The sequence below is a fragment of the Lissotriton vulgaris genome, chromosome 2_1 (assembly GCF_964263255.1).
Source record: "Lissotriton vulgaris chromosome 2_1, aLisVul1.2, whole genome shotgun sequence".
NCBI classification, from domain to species: domain Eukaryota; kingdom Metazoa; phylum Chordata; class Amphibia; order Caudata; family Salamandridae; genus Lissotriton; species Lissotriton vulgaris.
Window position 1 is genome coordinate 525,240,934 of NC_141687.1, and position 25,707 is coordinate 525,266,640.

The 25,707-nt window shown below is 44.1% G+C and overlaps 1 protein-coding gene across 1 annotated transcript in view; it reads left to right on the forward strand.

Annotated features, from left to right (window-relative positions):
* NCKAP1 (NCK associated protein 1) overlaps positions 1-25,707 on the forward strand; it is a 649,223-nt gene that overhangs the window by 148,839 nt on the left and 474,677 nt on the right. The window contains exons 8-10 of the mRNA XM_086955458.1: positions 1,491-1,539; positions 2,753-2,909; positions 6,254-6,310. Coding sequence (XP_086811584.1) covers positions 1,491-1,539; positions 2,753-2,909; positions 6,254-6,310 — 263 coding nt within the window. The remainder of the gene's footprint in view (positions 1-1,490; positions 1,540-2,752; positions 2,910-6,253; positions 6,311-25,707) is intronic.

Genomic DNA, 25,707 nt, shown 5'->3' on the forward strand with positions numbered 1-25,707 from the left:
CACATACATTTACAGTTGGATTCCCCACCCCGGTCACAACAGGTGATGGTTGTCGCACAGCAGGGCATTCCGCCGATTCACGGAATGCATGGGGTTGATCGGATCTCATAGGGTGGGGGCTTTGATCGGCTCGAGGGTCTTTTGATGGGGAGGGGAAGCTTCCTACTGTACGGGGTAATAAACAGTATCCGCAGGGCCAGGTGGCGGCCTGGGAACATGGAAGACAAACGGGGACACAGGGAAAAAGGGGTTTGCATCAAAAGGATCTGAGGCCATGGAAGGAATGAGGGGAGGTGTCGCGCTGGGAACAGGATGGGATTCTGTGGTGAAGCTGAGCTGAAGGGGGGGTTTATGACCCAAGGCATGAGAGAGCGGGGGTTGTCAGTGTGCGGGGGGATGCTTGCGAGGTTAGGAGAGAGAGAGACGCGCTGGCTATCAGCGAGGGGCAGGGAGGCCATGGTGCTCAAAATGGCTGCCGCTTACGCGCACGAATGGGCTCGAAAAGGGGCAAGATGGCGCCGATAATGTTCACCAAGCTTGTATTAATTTTCCACAGCATGTGTTTTTCTTCTATTTACAATGCATCAGACTGACCTGTAGAGGACAGCATTTGCCTTATAACTAACTTCATACAGGGTAAGACCTGTTCTAATGAAAGCCCAGGACCCTTAGAGACTGATTGCTAAAGGACTGAAACATTTCGACAAAAAAGAGTAGGGTCTATTGAGGATCAGGTACCCTAAAGCTGGTAACTAAAAGTAACCATTTTTAACCATACATAGGACACCAATAATAAAGGAATACCTGGTGTTCCTAAGGTATTTTTATATAACAACCCCATCAGGTAATATCTTTAGGGGCTTCTTAGAATATTGTTTAGCCGTACTGGTCTATAGGGACCAGGATACGACCAGATGTTGAAGCATGCCACTGATAGTGGTTGAGGTTCTTAAAATAAATAAAAAATGATTCCTGACGGAACCAATGCTCAGTCTGGCGATAGACAGGGCAATAGAATACCTTTGTTAGTAGTATTTACCCAGAGAGAGTGTATTCTATACTCCATGTGGAAAGACTTCTCCAACTCCCAACCCGTCACTACCCAACCTTTCACAGTTGTGCCAAAAGAGGGGGATTTTTGTGTGACACACAAGGAAACAAAACATTTTGAGTCACCGCAGTTAGAGTTACAGTGTCTGCTTATAAAATAATTAACAAAAGATTGTTCATACAAGAGTACTAGTTTATAATTGTGCAAAACTGAGCCATACAGATAAACTACAAAGGCAGTTACCCAAAAGAATTATCCTAAGGTGAGGCCTCTATCTCAATGTGTGCATTTTTGAAAGTCGAGTTACTGTGTTTGATTCTCATGTTGCTGTATTTTGTCTGATAAAGACAAAATATAAAATAGTTGAGGAAGTATTACTGTTTTATGTCACAGTACACACTCTTTAGTAAGGAATGTTCTTCCCTCCCGTTTGAAACAGATGCCATGTGAATATCTGTCCTTGGATGCAATGGAAAAATGGATAATATGTAAGTAACATCCGTTCCAAAGTTGTACCCTTATTTTCATATCTTATTATTTTGTAAAAGCCAGGCTCATATTTTACGATCTATGTATCTGGCCATGCCTACCTGCTATTCCTGAGCCCTTAACATTTCCTGCTTGCTGATGGAGAAGACCATTTTGGTTAGCTTGACAATGAGGAGTGGAGCATTATTGGGTATGCACTAGAGTGTTGCACAGTCCTGCTAAAAAAAACTCAAAATCAAAATGCATATTTTACGTCAAGTATAAGTCTGAAATGCGTTAATTTCCATCATTACTTTGACATGTTTTGTAATTTGAAATTGGAGGAAGGGGAATAGGTATACTCTGTGCATTATTCAATAATTTACCGGCCTGTAATTAAAATGTTAGGGCATATCTTCTGTATAGACTTAATACAGGGTGAAAAGCAATAGTGTGGTAGGAGTCCCAACTGTCAAGGCATCTGCTGTTCAAAGGTAATGGAGCTGCAACATAAGTGGGCTTGTGTTGGGTGCATTTTCCAGTAAACAAATGGCCCAGCCTGTGTGGTGTGCTGCCAGCCCTTGTTATTTACACACAAAAGGAAATGGTAAATCCTTAACAGTGGGAAAGAAACACCCTCAATACTAATAGCACTCCACCTAAAGCACCCCCCCACCCCCCCACACTCAGTCTAGCATCAAACTTCTTCATTGATTGGTGAGTTCGTATGTGTGATATTGTGGGTGATTTAAAGAATAAGTCAATTGGCAGATGAATATATGCATGAGTTTCAGGATTACTGATTAAGTGTATACATGGAAGGATGAATGAGTGACTGCATGAGTTGAGGCACTGTCAGTTATACGCCATACCTACTGATATGGCCAGTGCTATTTTTATTTATGATTATTCACCCATTCACTGAATCGCTTGCTGTCTCAGTGCATAGGTTTCCGACTTTGCTACTCTAGAAATTAAAGCAGTCTTTGCTGGTATTTAAAATCCATCTGTTGCAAGCTTGTGCATGTTAACAATTAAAGAACCTGTCAAAACGGCAGTGCACTTCTGTGCGCAAAAGGAAAATAATAGATGATAGATTAGCTCAAGTATTCATTTTATCTCCAGATAGTTATTTCCTTGTTTTTATTTTGTTGTGCTTGCTTACTTTTACGTACACTAATTTGCCATTGTGTATATTATGAAAAAAAGTTTGTATCCTCTCTCTTGTTTAAGTTGGATTTATCCTGTGCCATGGAATTTTGAATACGGAAGCTACCGCTTTAAACCTTTGGAAACTTGCACTTCAGAGCAGTTCATGCCTGTCTCTGTTCAGAGATGAAGTGTTTCACATACACAAAGCAGTAGAAGATCTTTTTGTAAACATACGAGGGTACAGTATTAAATCCAAATTTGTAATGTACTTGTTAATGTAAGAAATGTTGTACAGTACTGCCTCGTCCTGTATTTTTATGTTCTGCGATCATTGAATACTACTTTGTTTTTTTGATTTTCCTTTTAATTCTTTGTGGTTTCCAGGTTCCAAGTATTCTTAGCACAGATATTTGTAATAATATATAGTGCAAAAACCTGAAAGGCACTTTATAGTTTTGGTTGAAAATCACCAGCTAGATTTATTTGTAAAATAAAAATCCCCTTATAAAGATTTTGGTGGAAACACTGTATTAATGAACCAAAACCCCCAAAACACAGAAATCTGCCCTTTTAAGGTTGCTTCGACAATTCCATTTTTCCACTACACTTGCCTCTCTTGCACACCGCATATATATTGCAGCAGTGTACTGCTGAGAGTTTAGCCATTGACTGCACTCTGTGCAGAGTACCCATTACATCGTATCATCATTCTGCATTGCCATATGAATGCACCAGTTCTTACTCCCCCAGTCAACACTCCACACAGCAGACTGCAGCAAGCACAGGGCATAGTGCGATTGCCTATGGCCAACCCCTGTTTGCCCACAGTATCTGCCAATATTAATCTATGCAGGATCCCCACATGTCAGTATCTGTTAGGTGTGGCCTACAGTCTTTATCTCTTCTCCTGTCTTAGCATTTGCTGAACGTGGCCAGAAGACGTGTCCACTGGGCATTGAGCATGGTGGGTGTTCTTTGGCAGCACTCTTTTCCCAGCTCCCTCTTCCAGCGTCCACTGAACACTGGGCATATAGCCCTGGTATGTCTGCATCAAGTAGCTTTTGAGCACAGCCTACAGCTTTGGCAAGACTTTTCTGAACATCCAGTATGGCTAACTGCTTGCTTGGTGCTCAATACTTATATTTCCGGTTTTTATGGCCGCTGTCCATTTTCCAGTACTTTGGTGTGTGTTTTGTTTGGCACCAACGTGTAAAATGTGCAGTATCTGGGGTCTTAATTTTGAATTTCTTGAAAGTTCTCTAGTCCCCCTCAGATTGCCAGCCCCTCCCCTTACCTCCTCATACCCTGAGGGGAAAAAAACTTAAAAAACAGTTTGTCAACTGGCAGAGCCACCTCACACCCCAGGTATTGGCTGAGAGAGTCAAATTACTAATACACTGTGAAGCAGGGACGGAAACACTCTAAAGATCTGTCAAATGAAACACAATTTCTGTCAAATAGCGTGCCCCCATTGTAATGCCTGTACTAAAAGACCTGCGTCTGTGGGAAGTAAACTAGTAGCTCATTACAAACCAGTCTCAAGAATGAGATATTTGCTGCTTCAAAACCTATTGAGGATTGTTTCAAGATATGTTCAAGATGGATTGTTCCATAGATACCGGTGTTTTCAATGATTCTCAGTATTTCATATTTAGATGTTATCAAAAGGAGTCTTTCAAGAATGTGCTTTTGAAATGCCATTAATACCATTTGAATAAAGATTTCTCTGTTTGCAAATGACACTTCTGCTTCCAAAGATATTTTACAAGATGTGAGAGTCCCTCATGTCACTGAATCTCATCTCTTCTGCGTGTTTGAGGTAGACATTGTTTCCATACAAACATCTTCAGACATAACACCAGTTATGGATTAGACAATATAGCTTTGCCTTAGCCCCCACCTCCCACGGAAACACAGAATTTGGCAACATTGCTTCTAGGGTTATACAATTCAGTCATTCCGGTGTCTGTTGAATTCATAGATATTCAAGGAGAGGCAGGAAGTTATACACAATGACCATGCCATGATAGTAAAAGGAAGAGGTTTTTCTATATAATGTGTACAAGCAATAGCTTACTATCAGGTGTGGGTGAGCACACATCCGAGTTTGGGTGTATGCAGCTGCATAAGTTGTATCCGAAATGGTTCAGGCAATACTTCCCTCTTTAAGAAAGCAGGGGTATGGATGTGGATGTTTCCAGAGAAACCAGTATGCGTTCACTCCAAGCCGAAAGGTAGCAGTTTACTGGAGCTGAATCCAGCCTTCACTGGGTTGGTGAGATTTCTTTTTGATTTGATTTATAAATTTAACTTTAAGCATCTATCACGTTACGCTTCATAACAACCAGCTTATTAGAATTCAAAGGCCACATCTAAAATAGTTTCCAATTTTTTTAATCAGATTTCTATAGTGCACAATATGTCGTTACCACAAGGGATCTCTCACGTTATCAAGATTTCATTTAACCTTAGTATAGGTTTAGCAATATTCCTTAAGGGATGCCCTAAATGACAAAGAATAAAAAGGTAATATGTGTATAACTTCCAAACTTCTCAGCTACTGGCAATCACTCTCACTACATTGCAGTCTTTTTTTTGCTCATTCTGCCACTCAAGATAGGGCGCGCCCATTTGCTAGCATATGAACATGGAATTTTAAAATGAGTGGGAGACTGTTTGAGTTAGAATGTGAATTGCAATATTATTCTCAAAATAAGGTGAACTGAAGAATGAATTTCTGCAAGTGATCACATAGCTTAGCTGTAGTTGCATAGCATGCCTAAAACGCACCCAACTAGAGAGAATCTCACAAGCCCGACTTCATAGTTCAAGTTTCTGTGCAGGTGATTTGTATAGAAGTCAGTTTGAGCCAAGTACGCAAGTCTATGTGACAATGCTGTCTGTTTCACAATATTGGACAGGATGCACTAATGAGATATTTGCTGCTTCACAACCTATTGAGGATTGTTTCAAGATCTGGTCCACCAAATCAGACCTCTGAATCCATGCAAGGTATATGGCTGTCTATGGTACATACAAAAAAGCATGAAGTTACTTACCAGTAGTAGTACTTTCTCATCTTATCTGTTTTTTGTTCCTGAGAGGTGTATTAGGTTTTTCTAAAGTTAGCAGACCTGTCTGAACAAGGTGTAGTATATTGTAAGAGGGTTTGATTATAAGTATGTACTGGATTTATTTTCGAGATCTAAGCAATTAAGTGCATGATATTGAAACCATATAAGTTGTATGATAGATATCAAGCTGAAAATTATCACTCAAGTTTAGTGTATTCCTCACTCTATGCAAATTGATGATCAGAAGAAGTAGCACTTCTTGGTAGTTCCCCGTGTTCCAGGTAGGCATGGTCAGGTTTCATACCAGGCAACTTTTTCATAACCAGGAATCCTTTTGCATAGAACTCTACTACGTACAATGCAATCCTTCATTTGTAAAAGAGATACTTCTGATATTGTCCCTCCATTGAGAAAGCCCATGTTTGTTATCTGTTCTTGCAATCTCTTTTAGGATTCTCTGTAATAATTGTAATGCAGTCATAATTATGTTTCAATATTCTATTTGCAGTTACAACAAGCGTATTAATGACATCAGAGAATGCAAGGAAACTGCAATATCTCACTCGTAAGTATTTATATTCTGAAGAGTGCAGATGTGCCTTCAGGAGATCAGAGGATGTTGAGTCACTGTGTTTTAGTGTAACTTGTCTGCAGTTAATTGGAAGAATCAATCCACAGCTCTCAACCAATAGTATGTGTAATCTGTAATTTAATTTCAAATGATACAAAATAATTATTTTTGCATTGAAAACTTCCCCCTCAATCATAATGGCATCTGAAATACATTTGTAGATCCTAGCTATTGAACATTTGTGAACTTCTGAAAACAAACTGTTAGAATCTGCAATTATAGGCACCAAATTTCTTCTAAAAAAGAGGTTTTCATTTAGTGTGTTTTTCTGGTAAATGTAGAAAGCGATCCTAGAGGAGTGTTGGAAGTGGTGTATGCTACTTTGTAAATGTTCTCAGACTCCCAGTTCCTTCTAAAAATACCTTGCTCCGAGATTGGTGCTGGTGGACTTATGAGATTTTTCTGCTGGGGCTGTTCTCGCAAGTATTTATTGTAACTTCTTCTTAATGGCCTGCGCTAATAGGCTCTCATGAAAGAACCTAAGTTAAGCCTTCTCAGATGTGACGGTAAAAGCTTCACATGTATCACATCCAGATGGTGCAATGAGATGCCTCTAAAGATAAAAAAAACTCCCCTGATCTACTCTCCTTCAGGAAAGAACTTCAAACCTGGCTGTGTACCCTATAACAACTTTGCTAACTGCTCTTGATTGCATATGTGTGGAACTGCAAGGGCCTAGATGCCCTTTGGGAGTAGTCCGCTATATAAATAAATAAATAAGATCTGAAATCCTACCTAGCTAGTGTTTATTAGAGCACTGCAATTGATTTAATGTTGAATGTAAGGTGCAAAATATGGAGAATAGCTGGGGTACCCTTTATTTTTCCAGACTTCAGTCAAGCCAGATTTAGTTGCAGACATCGAACTGTGGTGATGACAAGGGATTCTATTAATTAGGCATACAGGTTTAGGGGAGAAATATGATGACAGGGAGTGAGCTACATTTTCAATTATAGCTAAGGATGGACTTTTGAGTTTTAGCATAACTTAGAAGAAAAACAGCGTTCGTAATAGATCAATTAAAGGTATCCTAGACCGTATGTGCTCATAAAAATTGTTAATTTAAATTCACATGCTGGCCATAAGCTTTCCTTTTAATGGTTTTGTTTGGAAACAGCTGCCTTTTTTTAAAATTATTTATTTAATATGTTGACGTTGACCAAAGTAGCCATGTCCATAATAACAGTACATAAGAACTGTGAGACTAGTGAGACACTAGTCCCATCCGTATGTGGCACACAATTTCTCCTCTCCAAAGACAGAGGATTCACACAGCGCTTTATGTGTTCAAATATTTGCTATTTTTATTCTGAAGAAAATTTGCAACAGTACTCCATATAGGACATTTGATAGTCGGTTTTTTGTCGATTTTCAACATATAACACAATCCTTTAAACAGATCCAATGCATTTCGGGCCCATTCTTTGGCCCTTCATCAGGTAAAGGACACTATAAACATAAAACATAAACAAATAACCTGTCAGTAACTGTATTATTATTATTATTATTATTTTATTTTTATAAAGCGCGTAGTCACCCAGAGGTATCCCAGCGCTAGGGACCCTAATTCTGAAGTACGGTGGGCCAGGGACCAAGAAGAAAAAAAAAAAGAAAAAAAAAAGGTGGGGGGGGGGGGGGGGGGGACAAAGATTCAGAATAAGGAGAGGGCAGACAAATATGATTAGGGAAAGAGATGAGTCTTTAGCTGCTTCCTGAAGCGCAGATATTGTGGTTCAAGTCGCAGGTCACGAGGGAGCGAATTCCAGAGACGTGCAGCCTGGACCGAAAAACGTCTTCCTCCTGATCGGGCTTTCTTGAATCTTGGGGCGTTAATGAAGTTTTCTGCGTCTGAGCGGAGGGATCTTGTAGATTTATAGGGGGTGATGAATTTGCTAAGGACTGGGGGGCCTTGAGTGTGCAGTGATTTGTGGACAAGGCACAAGGCCTTGAATTTAACTCGCTCCCTTATCGGGAGCCAATGGAGGAGTTTGAGAGCAGGTTTAGCCGAGGTTCTGGCCGGGGTGTTTGTGATAATCCGGGCAGCGGTGTTCTGGATTCTCTGAAGCTTGCTGAGGGTAGCTTCAGGAGCGCCCAGATAAATCACATTACTGTAATCCAACCTCGATATTATAAGGCCTTGGATTAACAGTTTTTGGGACTTAGGGGGTAGGAGGGGCAGGACTTTCCTCAGAGTTTTTAGGAGACCAACGCAGGTCCCGGCTACCTTCTTTGCTTGAATATTGAACGAAAGATCAGAGTCGATCCAAACACCCAGACTTTTTACCTCTGTTTTTGGTTCAGGGGGAGGGCCCAGACAGGCTGGCCAGATGTCCGGGGAAAGTGAGATTCCTTTTGGACCAAGCAGAAGGACCTCGGTTTTCGTCCCATTTAGCTTAAGGGCTGATCTATTCATCCAGCGGTGGACCTGCGTAAGGCAGTTGAATAGGTCAGCTGTGTGTTGTCTGGGGTGGGACAGAGACACCACTAGTTGCGTGTCGTCAGCGTAGCTGACGACGCTCACTCCGAATGGGGTGATAACCTCCTCCAATGTGGACATATAGATATTAAATAATGTGGGGCTCAGGGAGGAGCCCTGAGGCACACCACATTGGAGGGGCATTTCGGAGGAGCGGGCGTTCTTCTCCCAGATCTGGTAGGCCCGTTGGGCCAAAAAGGATGAAAGCCAGGACAGGGCTGTACCTTCCACGCCAACTCTTTTAAGTCTTTCAATAAGGAATTGGTGGTCAACGGTGTCGAACGCCGCACTAAGGTCGAGGAGGATCACTGCCACTGATCCTCCCCCATCCAATAGCGCTCTGGCCTCCTCTACCGCTGCCAGGAGGGCGATGTCAGTGCCCTGCCCTGGTCGGAAGCCCGTCTGGGAGCTTTTTAGTTTATTATTGACCTCCAGAAACTGTAAGAGTATCCTATTGACTAATTTTTCTGCAATTTTGCTGACTCCTGGGAGAAGGGAGATAGGCCTGTAATTGGCCAGATTCTCAGGGTCAAGAGATGGTTTCTTCAATAGGGCTTTCACGACAGCCGTCTTCCAACTCAGGGGTACAACTCCTTGTTGGAGTGAGGCGTTGATCAGATGAGTGAGGGGGGGGGTGATGGTGGAAGCTACCTCTTTGAGGATCCGGAGTGGAGCAGGGTCCCTAGGGGAACCGCTTTTCATGGAATTAAGCATGTTTCCTACTTCATCTATTGTAACTTGGCCCCACGAGGAGAGACAAGTAGGAGATGACGGGCATGGAAGAACGATTTCTTCACACGGGCTCGAGGGAGGAATTGAATCCAGAATTGTTCGGATTTTATCATTGAAGAAATTAGCCAGTTGTTGGCATTTCTCTTGATCGGCTTTAGGGTCGGAGGGGAATCCCGATCCCTGTTCTGGGGTTTTTAACAGCTCTTTCAGGATAACATATGATTCATTGCTGGAGCATCCCGCTTTCTCTATTCTCTCCTGAAAAAACACGCTTTTGGCTTTTCGAATAGCGGTTTTATAGGATAGAAGAGAAATAGAGTAGATGTTTTTGTTAATTTCAGATTTGTCTCGTCTCCAAGAGCGTTCTGTTTTCTTGCACTCCTGGCGCAGAGCTTTGAGGTCTGGAGTGTACCACAGCGCCGGAGAAAGTCTTTTGGGATGTTTGAGGATTGCAGTTTTTGGGAGCAGAGTATCTAGAGATGAAGTAATCCACTCACTAAACTGTTTATCAGCGATGGTGGGGTCGGAGGAGAGCTCGGGGATGGAGTGTGCAAGGGCGACGGCCCATTCCGCAGGTAAGAGTTTGCGCCAACGTCGGTCAGTTACCTGAATTTTAGAGGTTGGGAGGTTCAGCGTGGGAATTTCCCAGGAAATAGGGACCAGAAAATGGTCCGTCCATGGGAGAGTCACAGGTGAATTGGTGGTAATAGTTGGTATATTGGTGAGGATGGGATCCAATAGGTGGCCCTTCACGTGGGTAGGCTCATTGTTCACCAATTGGATATTTAGTGCTGTTAGATCTTGCCGAAGGTCAGAGGCTACCCGATCCGAGGGGTCCATAAAGTGGAAGTTTATGTCACCTAGCATAAGAAAGTTGGAGGTGGACGAAGCTAGCTGTGATGCTGTTTCGATGACAGCATTGATGAAGTTTCCGGGGGCACCTGGGGGGCGGTAGATTAACAGCCCTGCCAGGGAGTGAGCTGGGGAGGTTTGGATGGAGAATTGGCAGCTCTCGCAATCCTCAATACCGGCGTTGGACGTTCTACAAGTGAATTGTTCCCTGAAGATTATAGCTACCCCCCCTCCTCTCCCTTTGGGTCTGTGTAAAGCTTGGCAGAGATACCCCGTGGGGAGGGCCGTGACGATGTCCGCATCGGTGCTCTCTGATAGCCATGTTTCCGTTAAGAATAATAGGTCGAGATCCTGATCTTGAATTAGAAGATTTAACTCGATCGCATGTTTAGGGAGGGAGCGGCAGTTAAGAAGTCCCATCTTCACAACGGCTTTTGTGGATTTCAGGGGGGTCGGGTTGCAGCGCGAGCAATTCGAGAAGGTATTACCTTCAGTATGCGTGTGATAGCAGGCAAGGATTTTCGTAGGTCGAAGTGCGCGTAATGTATCTCCGGTATACATCACTCGATCTTGAGGGCCACCAGGCAGAGTCACTGGGCCTGGGACCGTCTGGGCCCGGACGGGCCCAGACGGGCTTGCCTTTGGCGCGCCTTTGGCGCGCTGACGGCGCGCCCGCTGCGCCCGTCCGCTGCGCTCCCTGAACTGACACATTATTTATAGGCGAAAGAGGTGTTGTCCCAGAGTGGGTGTGGCCACCCAAAGGGGGCGTGTCCTATCCTCCTCGCGGCCGGTAATGGCGGCGAGCGAGTGGCTACTGTGTCACCCAGCTGTAATAAATGGTTTGTGCATAGCGGGGTGTGTGCAACTGTATACATGGGGATTCGTGCTATTGCTACGTGTAAGGTTAGGTTATCACCTTAAAAAATCCTTCATACCCGTGTGAAAGTCGAAAATGGTACGAGGTCTCTTACGTGTTGATTTTATGTCGAATTCGCGTGTTTCAGCTCTGTGGGTCAAAGAGTTGAAAGAGAATTTAACTATACTGGCGCATATTAAGTACAAGTTATAAACCATATAACTGCCGCATTGGTGTTAGAATTATCGGTAGACTAACCTGAAAGTTCTTCTCAAATTCAACCCGATCGTTTTCTGTTCGTGTACGCCGGTTTGGACGGTAAACGCCATTGACCGCGTTTCGTGTTTTCATTATGTTCCGATCACGTGATTGAAAAAGAGTGAAGATAGACTCATGGTGTGATTCCCGATATATGGTAAAGATAAATGTACGTGATATCAATCTTTACCAATATTTAGCAGGTATAAAAAGTACATGATATTAGTGCAGCCTAAAGTCAGAGAAAATGCAAGTGACGTGAAAAAATAATTGAAAGGGGGAAATTGTGAAGTCCCAAAAGTAAGATAATGTTTAGGGATATGAACCCAACGAGGTTGGAATGGTGAACCAGTATCTGATGTGGGTATGCTACTAAGTCATGAATGATGAAATTGATGGAGGTAGTCCCTTATGATTAACAGTAGTTCACAATACATGCATGGATAATTTTCAAAACAAATTCATAATAAAAAGAATACAAGATAATCATACATTAGTGTACATTAATGTGAAATCTCACGGGAATTACTAAATCGACCCTTGAGCAGTTTTAAAGGTAGCAAGAGAGTTCTATTCTGTCATTTAAGCCAAACGGCTTCTGTGTTGAAAGTTTTTGTATCCAGGTATTTTCTCTCTGAAGTAGAAATTTGGTATTGTCTCTGCCTTCAATTTTTATTATGAATTTTTTTTGAAAATTATCCATGCATGTATTGTGAACTACTGGCCCAGATGTATGGCCAGGTGGCTGACACTTTGCAGGTACTGACCTCTAGTAGTCCCATGAAAAACCGTGGGTCTCTTGAAGTCTTGTTAAGTAGAGATGTCCATAAGGTGCCCAGGACACTCACTGTGTATGGTTCAATAGCTGCTGTAGGAAGATAAGGTATACTCTAATACAGAGGCTAAAAACTGGCAGCATGCAAGGCATTTCTAGAGCTAGGAAGGCCCATAAAGAGCTACTCTCGCAGGCCAAACTTGATTGGGAGCGAGAGTTGTGGGATGATATGGTTGTAGCCGACAGGGCTGGGAACTCAAATTAGTTTTGGGAATAAAGGGCCTAAGTAAACCTAATGCTGCCACAGGGTGTGGACTACAATCACCAACTTAAGACCTGGGTGGATCATTTCAAAAAATGTATGCAGCCAAGTTTGACTGAGTGAGCAGAGAGCTTTAAAATGTAATTTCTTCCCTTGCAGGTGAAGGTCCCCTTTTGATCTTCCAATATAAGGCTCTTGTGGAGGCAATCAAGGCGATCCCTATACACAAAGTGCTAGGTCCTGATTCTATTCCCAGGGATCTGTTTAAAACAGAACCCTTGATTTGGGTGTCCAATTTTCAGCTGCTTTTTAGGTCTCGCTGGTGATGCAGCGCGAAACGCTGTCGCCAGCGAGATCTATTGTGGTCGTCTTGTCTGCCAAGTGGTACAGACTGGGGCACGCGCCGATTGATGTCTGTGGACGCGCTTCTAAAGTCGCGCTTGCGCAGACGCACTTCCATATACGCACACAGCCCCTTCTTTCGCTTGGCTAGCATGCACTAACGGCGTGCACACACACACACACACACACACAGCCAGCCCCCCCTTCCTTGAACACACACACAAACACGCACACACACACACGAACGCACGCACACACACACGTGCACACATACACGCGCACACATACACGCGCACACATACACGCGCACACATTCACACACACGCGCATTGCCCCCCCACCACCCCACTCACCGCATCGGCGGCCTCAGCCGCCTCTCCTGACTTCTGCTGCCACTGCGGGGCTCTGCCTCAGGCAAGGGAACCCAGCGTCAGTACTGCTTCTCTACGCCAGCCATTTCGTGGGCCCTGGCTTCCCATAGAAGATGGAAGTCCCGCCCCACGACCGGCGTTACGCACCCGAACTTCTGGTTTCGGGATGTGCACGCTCACGGCTGCACATCCCGACATCACGGCCTCTGGCAGAAAGTTTCCATTTTTACTGAACACGGGCATGGGAGCTCGCACAGAGGAGCTGGAAGCAGCATCCGCGCGGAGTCCCTCCCTGAACAGCCAACACCTGCCACTGACCGCTCTAACCCGGGCACCCGGGAGCACCCAGTCCCCGAGGTACCATGGGCGGGTCATCATGCAGCCAGCAGGACGAGAGCGAGTGCGCCTACATCCGAGGTACAGCACTTTCAGGCGGGTGGTGGGGAGATTGGACTAGTTCTTAAAAGTCATCACTAGTGCCCGTGCGTAGCTCGCAGTATGACTCAGGAGTTGGTCGCCATGGTAATACGCACACACTTGTTCTATAATTGCAATGGTTTTTAATAACCGTGTGCAAAAAGATGGGACACATGAAAGTGTTTAAGACCATCACAGAGCACACGCTAGAAATTGAAGCAGGCTGGGTTCCAAGTGTCTCCCTAGCAGGGCTTTAAGTGGGATGAAAAAACTAGGGGGTCTCTCAAAGAGGTGTAGCCAATGTAATTAAGGACGTGGCATACAAACCTAAGCCAAAAATCTGTGCTTAGCATAGTGTGCTGCCCAATTTGTATTTTGCTGTTTGGAACGCGCTTGTTCTTTCTTTTGAATGACATGTGAGTTGGCATGTTGGGAGTTGCCATGAGCAGAGTGCCTGGAAGGGTGAGGATGGGCCCTCTCTGCGCTCTCTGTCTGTTCATCCTACCCCACCCCAGTGACTGATCTTCGTGTGCGTGCGCCCTGGTCATCTTTAGGGAATCCTGATCCTGCGCCCACCTCGTCCTGAAACACTTGAGTAAGGTAAGTCCCTGCGCATGCGCCCAGCCCTGAAAAACCGAGTGAGGTATGAGCCGGAGAAGGTGCTGTCAAGAGTGCACTTATGTGGCTAGCTTGACTCCAGTGGTGTGGAGTGCCTGGGACCCACGTCAAGAGTGTAGCAGGCGCAGTGCCACCGGAGCCGACACTTTGGCTCTTGCACTGCCTCGCATGTCCATGGCTAATCCATCGGGTCACACCGCTTTTCACGCAGGAACCGCCGTCCCGACTTGAGTAGCGTGCCTACCGGCCTGCACCCCCAACCCTTCACAACATTAACACTGACTCACCATGAGACACCCGGAAAGGCAATCCGTTTACGCCAGAGTGATTGCTTCACCCTCAATCCCCCATCACACCCTGAAGTACTTCCTCTAATGACCTGACAGATTAACCCCACCACCCCCCCCCCATTCCCGCAATGCACCGACAGGCAGGGGCAGAGCTCCCACTCCATTCACTTTGATGCCGGGTGCTAATTACTGCACTTCCTGTGAGTAATCTGGGCTGACCTTTCACTACAGTGACAATCATCAGGACTTGCCCATTGAATGCAATGGGCACCATTAAACACCCTGTGTATTAGCATGGCAGTGAAGTCTACAGCTGTGTGTGGGGGTGTAATACAGTATTACACCCCCACACACAGCTGTAGACTTCACTGCCATGGATGGGATTGTTAATCCTCCCCAAGTGGCTAGTACCTCACTTAGGGATGGGGGATGCTTGGTGCAGTGCGATGACTCAACAGTGAAGGGTCTGTCTCTTACACCACTAAAACGCACATGCACTATGTGAAAGCAGGCCAGAGGCAGACTTTGAGAAAGTATTTTGAACATAAATTCATGGGGGAGAGGTGCATTTTTGCCTCGTTGATGTCTGATTTACATAGCTCTGACACCTTCTAGTAATGTCCGCGCTTTATAAAAAATACACTAAATAAATAAAATTGTAACTCATGAAATTGGGGCCCTTGAGTATTGACAGCTAATGTTTGCTGTTGGTAGCGGCAGCAGATGAGTATTGACAGCTAATGTTTGCTGTTGGTAGCGGCAGCAGAATAAGGCCTGCGTGAATGATGGTTGGAGGATTTTCTTTTGTATTCTCTTTCCCAACCATTACTTTAATTTATCGTGAATGGACCCTGGCTTCCCGCATGTTAACAATACCTGGTCCATGGTATTGTGTTCAGTGCTGAAGCATTGCCATAGGCTATTGGCTCCCCTTTCAGCTAATGGCAGTCTCCTACTGCTACTGTGTGAAAGGTCATCCCATTGACTCTTGCTTTCATAAGGGACCAGCCCGACCTCTTCGAATTTCTCCTCACTCCGTTTAGTAACCCGAGCAGCCAATAGGAAGACAGTTTTGTTAAAGCAGCAAATGGGAAGACACACAAACGCAACCACACACACAACCCTACACATAAACACACACAACCCTACACATAACCACACACACCACACACACAACTACACGCACACACAACCAAACACACACAGCCAAACACACACACAACCAAACACACACAACCACACACACACCCACAAACCCACACACACAACCACACACACACACACATAACCACACATACAGAACCGTTATCTCCTGTAGAGTACCCCTGTCTCGTCCAACTTTTAGATATGGGCATCCACCCGATTAACCATCTCATTATGACTCGATCTATTATGTACTTGCATAGACTTTGGTCCACAGATGAACTGGAAACCTACAGAGTCTCGATTAAGGCACTTCTTAAATCTCCAGGTTGTGAGAAGATCGCCTGATTTGCCTATATCTAGTCCTTATTGTATGAAATGGCCTCCCTTCCCTCTGGGATACTCTGGACATAGCCAAGCTATTTCCTCACTCCTTGATTAAAGATCGTTTAAAGGAGGGAATTGAAATGTGTTTAAGCAGGGAGCCTGGCAGACCTGTTCTTAGATATAAAGATAACCCCTGCTTATAAATTGTTCTTTGACATCCTCCCAGGATCTACCCCTTTGCAACTTTATTTAAAATGGAGTTATGGGGTCCTGCTGGTGAATAGCTTTTGCTTGAAATGGGGTGTGAAGTATTGTAGCTCTGAATAGTTCTCCTCTTGTAACGTAACTGAAGAAACTCTTCATCACTTTGCTTTCTTTTGTCCCTCTTATGCTAGGCCACGTACACAATGGGTAAAACCTGTGTTTGAACGTTACGTTTTTCGTCATCATGTGCCTACACTAACCACTTTACGCTCCAATACCAGAGAGGTGATTGTTGTTGTAGTGACCACATTTCTACATGCTGCTTGGCTCACCCGAATTCGTAGTCTAAAAGCAATGAAGTGTTGATATGTTTTAGTGGTACTATGCTTTTTTAGCCGCCTCTTTCTTGGTGTATTTTATTCCTACCTATAGACACCTATCTATAGACAATATTTGTACTCTGTGCTCTATTGTGTCCTATATATTATGTGTAATTCTTAATATCGTGGCACTGGCACTTTGCATGTGATTGTTGGTATTTATTGTTCTTAAACTATATTAAGTGTGATACATTTTTTGTTTTTAATTCCTGTAATATTCATGCATTGTGTTTTGTGGATTTTGTGATCTTGAAACGTGTGCATTATTATATCCGAAAAAAACACTTTCGATATTTGATGATGGCAATTTTAATCGTCCTATGAGAATTATACATTTGTTCCTGTTTTTTCTGAAGGCTAGATGTCCTTTATTAGTTGTGTATGCTGAGGGAAAGTGTGGTGTTCCAGGCTTCAGCAGCTAGAGCAGAAAACAAGTGTCAATGACATTTTGTCTTTTGACATCTGGGCACCACCAACATTTACTGGATAATAATATATTAATGTTTGAGATTAAAATGTGAATGTAGACCACCCACTGCATTTCAAAAGTAATGCATTTGAACACTGGAAGTTGAAGTGAAGACACAATTCCAGTTTTTCACAACTAAGAACAAGCTTGATCTAAACGTGGCTCAACTTAAAAGAACCTGCTCAACATCTGACCCAGCTATCACCCAGTGCCATGTCACATATACATATTCTGGTTCCCAACCACACAATTAAGGATCATAGCACCATGAATATCAATGGTTTCTCTCTGACTAAGCAAATCGTTTCTCAACGAAAGTGTCTTCACAGCTGCTGTTCAAGCCCAAATACTTGGACTTCCGGATTATGGGCCTTCCACACCACACACTGGCCACTCTTAAGGGCATTCTAAAATCTGCAACACACTCCATCAAGGGCCTTAAGAACTATAACCATATCAGCCTCCTACTGATGGAGCTCCACTGGTTGCCTTTGTTTGCCCACTTGCTCCTCCTGAGCATGCCTGAGCACGGAAGATAGTCTGCTTTTACCTTCATTGTATTCTGTGTTCCTGGAGGTGCCTGGTACCCGTTTGGGTGGTCGCCATCATAGGCTGGGACCATCAACATTGCTTTTGATTGCTTTTTTGATTTTTATTTCTCACTTTTTTTTTAGTTTGACTTTGGTTGCCAGTAGTAGTACGGCACAGGGGATCCGCTGCGTATTACAGGGGTTGTTGGGCCCTAGTTGGAAAGCCAGTCCTTTTAGCCAATCTTGTTTTCTTTCTATGTTCTAGTGCCAAAGCTAGACACGCCCCCTTCCCTTCACAGGTATTTAACTATGCTTGCCGAAGGTCACCAAAGGCAAGCCAGTCTGCGCCTGGACCCTGGATCTTCTCCAAAGGTGAGGCTTTACGCGCCCTACACCCCCTTACCGCCGTGCTTATACACAATTAGGTCTTTATTCAACAGTGCATTTGGGAGCGATGCTATGCTCATACTGTAATAAAATTATTTTAAATTCACCACCTAAAATAGGCCCTTGTGTAACTGATTCCCAAGAGTCTCCCAGAAAATACACTAAGCTACAGTTTTCCCTTAGGCCGTTAGTTAAACATAAATCCGAAATAGCTGATCTTATTACTGATGCTAAATTAAATGCACTCTTTATAACAGAAACTTGGGGGTGATGAGGCGAGCGATCCAGACTTTGCAGTAGCAGTTCCTTTGGGCTTTGAACTTTTTAGACTGGACAGATCCTTAAAAAGAGGTGGAGTCCTCGCTTTAGTTGCATAAAAACTGCTCGGGTATCCCGGCTACGGACTGTGAGGCCTTCCTTTTTAAGTCAACCATACTTAAACAAGAGACTTTCACTGGAATGCTAATTTATGAACAGCTGGGCCCAAAAATAAATTTCTGGCAAATCGTCAATGCTGTTAGAATTAGACCTCCAATTTGATAACTTTACTTTACTTGGAGATGTCAACTTTCAATTAGATTCTCCTACTGATAGACACCCTAGCCCTCCTAGAGATAACATCTCAAATAGGTCTTAAACAATTGGGTAACAACCCTATGCATCAACCTGGTCACACTCTTAATTGACTTTTCTCAAACAATCCTGCAATCACCAAGCCTTATCACTGAGGGATCATTTTTTACTATAACTTACCTTACTAGACTGTTAAAAAGTCAGCTAATGAGGTCTCCAGCAGACAATGGTAAAAATTGATCAATCAATCATAACACTTGTATAGCGCGCTACTCACCCGGGAGGGTCTCAAGGCGCTTGGGGGAGGGGGTCCGCTACTGCTCGAACAGCCAGGTCTTGAGTTGTCTCCTGAAGGCGAGATGGTCCTGGGTCAGTCGAAGGTGGGTGGGGAGGGAGTTCAATGTCTTGGCCGCCAGGTAGGAGATGGATCTGCCTCCGGCAGTGGCTCTTCGGATGCATGGTACGGCGGCGAGGGCGAGGCTGGTAGATCGTAGCTGGCGGGTGGGCGTGTAGAAGGTCAGTCAGTCGTTGAGTTACTTGGGGTCCAGGTCGTGGAGAGCCTTGTGTGCGTGGGTGAGGAGCCTGAACGTGATCCTCTTGTTGATGGGGAGCCAGTGCAGGTCCCTCAGGTGGCCGGAGATGTGGCTGTGTCGGGTGGATGTTCAGGATGAGTCGGGCGGAGGCGTTCTGGATGCGTTGGAGTCTCCTCTGTAGCTTGGCTGTGGTTCCGGCGTAGAGGGAATTTCCGTAGTCTAGCCGGTTGGTGATGAGTGCCTGGGTGACCGTCTTCCTGGTTTCGGTCGGGATCCATCGGAAGATCTTGCGGAGCATGCGTAGGGTGTTAAAGCACGATGAGGAGACGGCGTTGACTAGTCTGGTCATCGAGAGGGAAGAGTCCAGGATGAAGCCTAGGTTGCGTGCGTGGTCTGTTGGTTTAGGAGCGGTGCCCAGGGCGGGAGGCCACCAGGAGTCGTCCCAGGCGGAGGGGGATGGTCCCAGGATGAGGACTTCCGTCTTGTCAGAGATCAGTTTCAGGCGGCTGTTCTTCATCCGCTCGGCGACGTCCTTCATCCCTTCGTGTAGACTGGTTCTGGCGGTGTCGGGGTCTCTGGTGAGGGAGAGGATCAACTGGGTGTCGTCGGCGTAGGAGATGATGTTGAGGTTGTGTTGGCGTGCGATGGCTGCAAGTGGTTTCATGTAGACGTTGAAGAGGGTGGGGCTGAGTGATGATCCTTGTGGTACGCCACAGATGACTTTGGTGGCCTCCCATCTCAGCCAATAAGTACAGAGGAGCACCTTCGCCCCCATGGTTCTCTGAGGCACTGAGACTTGAGAAAAAGCCTGCAGGAGGCAAGAACAGATCTGGCTCAGACATTATGAAAACTCTTAAAAACAGCTATATAAAGCAGCCCTTGCAAATGATCGAAAATGCTGCTAACTTTAATAAAGAACTGTTCCAGGTAATAGCGAAGCTCTCTTCTGTTACAAAACAACTCAACAACGCACAGTCAGTGATTCTGCAACACCCTTGCCTGGACTTTTAGAGACAAAGGTTGACCAAATCTCTGACCTATTCGATAAATTCAAAGATATCTTTAACAATCGGGAAGCGACTGCCTATTCTCCCCTAACAGACTTTACCCCTACCTCTTCTAACCAATCAGCTTCTCTCCTTTCAGATTTTAAATCTGGCTCTCCAGACGACCCATGTCCACCGAAGATCTTCAAGCTTGTGGGTCAGCCTATTGCCTCTTATCTTTCTTCACTGTTCAATCAAATGTTTCTACAAGGAAATAAGTATGCATTCTTCCTCTTATCAATAAAACAACTATTGATACTAACAACCCTGCCAATTATCATCCCATCTCGAGACTTTCCCTGCCAGCAAAAATTGTGGAGAAAATAATCAATGCAGAGTTACCTAACTTTATTCTTGGGAATCTGCAATAAGACCCTAGTCAATTTGGCTTTAGAGCGAACCATAGTACGGATACTGCATTGATAAAAACCACTGAGGAAATAAGAATGGAATTGGATAGGGGAGGATCAGCAGCTCTTATTTTATTTGACCTATCCGCAGCGTTTGACACCTTGGACCATGGGTTATTGGTCCACCGTCTGAACGCCGTAGGTGTCAGACAAAGCTCTTGCATTGTTAACATCCTTCTTATCGGAGAGAACTCAAACTTTTAATCTTGGTCAGTTAAAATCATCACCCTTTACCTACCATATGGGGTTTCCTAGGGCTCCTCGTTATGCCCAATGGTATTCAATATATATGTCTCAGAACTTGCCTCCTTAATCAAAAGCTTCCTTTTAAGCCCGCCACAATTGGTTGTATCAGCTGTGAACAATGATGTCTCATGCTCCTTAAGATTACATGACTGCATGATTGCTCTGAGCAGTTGGATGAGTAGTCATTGCCTAAAGATGAACTCAAGTAAAACTGAGGTTATGCTATTTGGTAATCTCTCTCCAGCATGGCCTTCTGCCTGGTGGCCCGTTAGTCTGGGTTCATCTCCGCTCCCGGTGATCAAAGCGAAAAACCTGGGCTTTATCATGGACGATAAGCTCAGATAAGAGGCCCAGGTTTCCAAAGTAGTTTCTTTTTAATTCTATTCTATCAAAACCTAACGGAAAATATTTCCTTTTCATTCCTAGAAATGCCAGGAAGACTGTAGTATCTGCACTAGTCTTGTTAAAACTAGACTATTGTAACTGCTTGTATATGAACCTTCAGGAAAAACTTCTCAGAAAGCTCCAAGCGGTGCAAAATGCAGCAGCCAGATTGATTCTGGATATTCCCAAATATCATTTGGTGTCTTCAGGCATCCGGTAACTACATTGGCTCCCGGTCCGACAACAAATTAAATTCAAAGCACTTTGCGCTGCCTGTAAGACCTTGCATAGAGAAGGTCTGGAATTTCTTTGGTAGCTTTTTAACTGGCATACTCCAAACAGACATCTTCGGTCGGCCAGTGCTGGACTGATTACCACCCCAAGATTCAGAAAAGTGAACTGGAGAGGAAGGTGCTTCATTAACAGTACATCCAGGCTTTGGAACTCTATTCCACCACATCTTAGGGCCATACCTATCCTCATTACTTTCAGAAAGGAACTGAAGACATGGTTATGGCTATTTGCAGCAAGCGCCCAGACCCCTGCAGGTAGACTCGTGCTATATAAGTCTGTATACCATAACTTTAAAATCAGCTGCATCACCTACAAAGCCATCTCATCCAGCACCCCTAACTGACAAGTTCGCTAACTCTGTGGCTCTTGGTGCACCAGCAGTCAGGGGACCATCAGTTTGGAGGCTGTGAAGAGCGATATTTAAATGGCTCTGGCTATCTCCATGTAGGCACCTTGAACGTCTTTACGGTATTCAGGACTACCTAAATCCTGGTCTATGTTTTGGAAAGAGTGCATATCAGCCCTATTGATGATGAAGTATGACACCGGAAGAGAGGTACATATCTTAATTTTTGATAAATTTATTCCATTAACTCTATTGCTGGAACATAGTTCCAGAGCATTATACCTCCATAACCATCTCATAAACTTCTAGAGATTGAGCCAGTGAAGGAGTTTGATCCAGAGGATGATTTTGGTCTCATTTAAAGCTAAAGTCATTTCAAGGTCCAGTGCCAGCATTGTAAGAAAGAACGTTTTGAGAGGAGGAATGGCTAGATGAACATGCTCATGACTGCCACTTTGACCTTTGTGATGAGGTGCAAGAGGAATACAACAAGCCACCAATGATGCACGTATTAGTTTTGATCTCGTTAGAGATGTAAAACATTGCAGGCTATTATATAACTTTTACTAATGGGTCTTTCCCACAGCCTCAACCCTGAACGTTGCTAATTCCTTAGAACATTTCTTAACCAGAACATAAACTACCACAACCACAATCCATGCATCAGCTATCTGGAGGGTTATTTCTGTTACTGACTCCAGTAATGTTGCTTCAACAGCGTATTCTCCCAGCAGAGTCCCCACTAAGGCTGGTACGGACACATCAGACGAAGACCAAGATTCTGATGGTGTCAACGAAACGGAGCTACTGTATGATAACTGTATGCCTCCAATCAAAGAAATATTCTTCCGTTTGCTAGTAGATTTACCTCTGGATGATATTGCCAAATTATACACTTTTAAAGCAAGCTTCTAAAAGATTTCAGCTTCCAATTTTAGTCAAGGATAGAAACTGTTTTGTATCCGATTTTAGGGAGCTGTCCAGAAAATTATTCTAAGCTATACTAATCAATAATCTTGTAAGAAAGATTCAAAAACATGCTAATTGCAGTAACAGTAGTTGTTGTGATTTCCAGTCTCAAAAATAAATTTAAAAAAGCACTAGACAACACACCTCTACATTCAAAGGACATCACAATGCAGGTGGTATCAACAGAGATCAAGGAAAAAAAGAACCCCTGCTTCATCCAATGTCAGGAAATGGCAGAGGATGGATGCATTTGTTAGGTGCATGAGCTTGTGGCTGCCATATCTGTAAGGGCAGCTAATGCTACGGCTATCTTTGGCGGATGTGATTGTCAAATGTAGTAAGATATAGCGCTTTATGTAGACTTGTTACCAGAAAACAAAAAGATACTGTGATCCATAGCAATGCAGAGAAAGCTTCTATAGCTGCACAGTATCTACTATAGAGGAGTCAAACATTGGGAGTTCATCAACTCAAAGGAGTGGAGGTGCTGAACAGGTAAGGATGACTTCTTGGAGTGATTTTCCTTTTGATAAGAAGTTCATAATCGTATACTGGAGATGTCATTTTATGGCGACTCATTATTCAGCATGCAAATCGATGATCCCCTTCAAAATAAAAATTAATACTTCTAGAGTTCTTTCCCTTGGAGTTCTGCAACACTGCCACTTCCAGTACTTTCCCGGTGCTAGAAGAAGAGACCAAGCATTGTGTTGTATATTACTATCAACCATATTAGCCACACCAGTCAGAGGCTGGTGACTGTTACTGTTGATCTCAACAACAGATTTACAGAATTCCTCCAGCAGCAGCTTACCCCAGACATCAGACCGGACAAGGGGGCTACAAGGGTGAAGCTAAAATCTCAACATACTGGACTTTATTAGCCACGGAAGTCTACTTGATAGCAGCTACCATCTTTACTCCTTCTCTGTTTCAGAGCCAACAGAGTGAAGGATATCTGCTTTCTGGTTGAAATGGATGCAAATCTCATTGGACAAATGGGTTTTGGAACTAAACCTTTTCCACCATGCAATAGTGCTTTCTCAATGTCCTTTACAAACACCACTACCCAAGTTCAAGCACAAACATCTTAAAAACCAGATGTTCTTATCATGCTTTGCAAAGGTAATATTGAACCAGTTCCCAAGAGCCATGGAAAGGAGGCTATTATTTGAAGTTTCTTTCTAGTGAGAAAGAAAGATCAGAATAATGGAAAACCTTTCTGCATGCTGACACTGCTATTTATAGAAAGTGGGTTTATGGCCTCTCCTGATATCCACATTGCCGGCTTTTACATACACATTTATTTCACACATTGAAAATGATTATAATTTGAGGTAGATAATCTCAATTGTGTATTCAATGTGCTTCCATTTGGCCTAATATCAGCCACAAATATCTTGACAAAATGTTTAGCTTCAGTAGTTGCTTCTCCTTGGCACTAGGTGATGAGGTATTACTTGCACTTGTTGACTGATCAGTCTTTGGCAGTTCCATTGTATCTCCAGCTTGTTTACAGTGATTCCATAGACCATACCTTACCTTGAATAAGAAAAAATTAAGCCTTCAACTGTCACAAGCTATCAATCTGTTATTTATGATCGTGATCACTGTGAGGAAAAGAAGGCATACCCTTCACATGAAAGGATAGCGAGCCTGTCAGTAGTAGTTCCCTACCACTCCCATCTGATAGGGAATCTAACAGAATGGATACCTTTGGGAAGAGGATGTTCTCTACCAGCACTGCACTGCGGTCGGTGAGCACTGCATGTCTTTTTGGCCGATACTCCCTTTTGATCTAGGATTCAGTTACACAAGTGCTGCTTATGGTCTCGGAGGAGGCATGAGCCATATTCTCCCAAGCTACTTCCAACGGGAGAGATGCAAGAAAGCTCACCATACAATGTGGAGTGGACATGGATGGCACCACGTCTAGCTGAGAATCACTGTCTTTTCAGGGGATGTCTAAGTCTCGCTTATGGACGTGCCTTTTGATGCCTCTGGTCTTTTTGTAGAGAAGGATGACTGAGCACTGTAATGGTTTCAGGATAGCACAACTAAGGTAGGTACTTGGGGTTCTCCATGGTCCATCCCCAATCCGCCGTATGCCCCTTTAGCTGCAACGGAAGGGGTTACTTTCCATCCACGTCCATACCCTCTCAGCCACCACAGCCAACAGGCTTTTTATTCTTTCAGTGCTGAGGACATGATTCCCAAAGACCACGTTGGACAGTTAGCCAAAGGTTGGGCCAGTCAACCACCACTCTGGCTGCTCCAGCCTCCAAACTCCTTTAGTTTGCCCTCTTACCATCAGGGGCATCCATTGGAGGGTAGGATGCACCATCACGTGCCCCACTGGAGGTCAGTATCATCAGACCATTGGGTTTTACAAATTGTCCAGAGGGGCTACTCCATCCCCTTTGTGACCACCCCTCCACCCATGACACCAACATATGACTGACTGGTGGAGGACCACGTCTCCTTTCTCCTTGAGGATGTGTTGGCTCGCATGGTCAAGTTATCCATTGCTAAGAGTGCCAGTGTAGTAAGCTGTATCTTTTATAAATCAAAATAGTTCCCTTACAAGTGGATAGGGGCTTACTCTAGCAATCCCGAGGTGCTCTTCTAGGAGTTAGTGTTGTTGAGCAGCCTCAGGTTCATCAGAGGGTAGTGTTAGGCATTCACAAATACACGCAAGAGTCAATAAGCGAGACACATAATGAATAAGGAGATCCATACCAACTTATAACAATAACACGTATCTTTGTATATATTTAGGCACCAGAAGCAATTAGTTCAGGTAAGTCTGTTTTTCAAAAGAAATACTTTTGTATTTAAAAA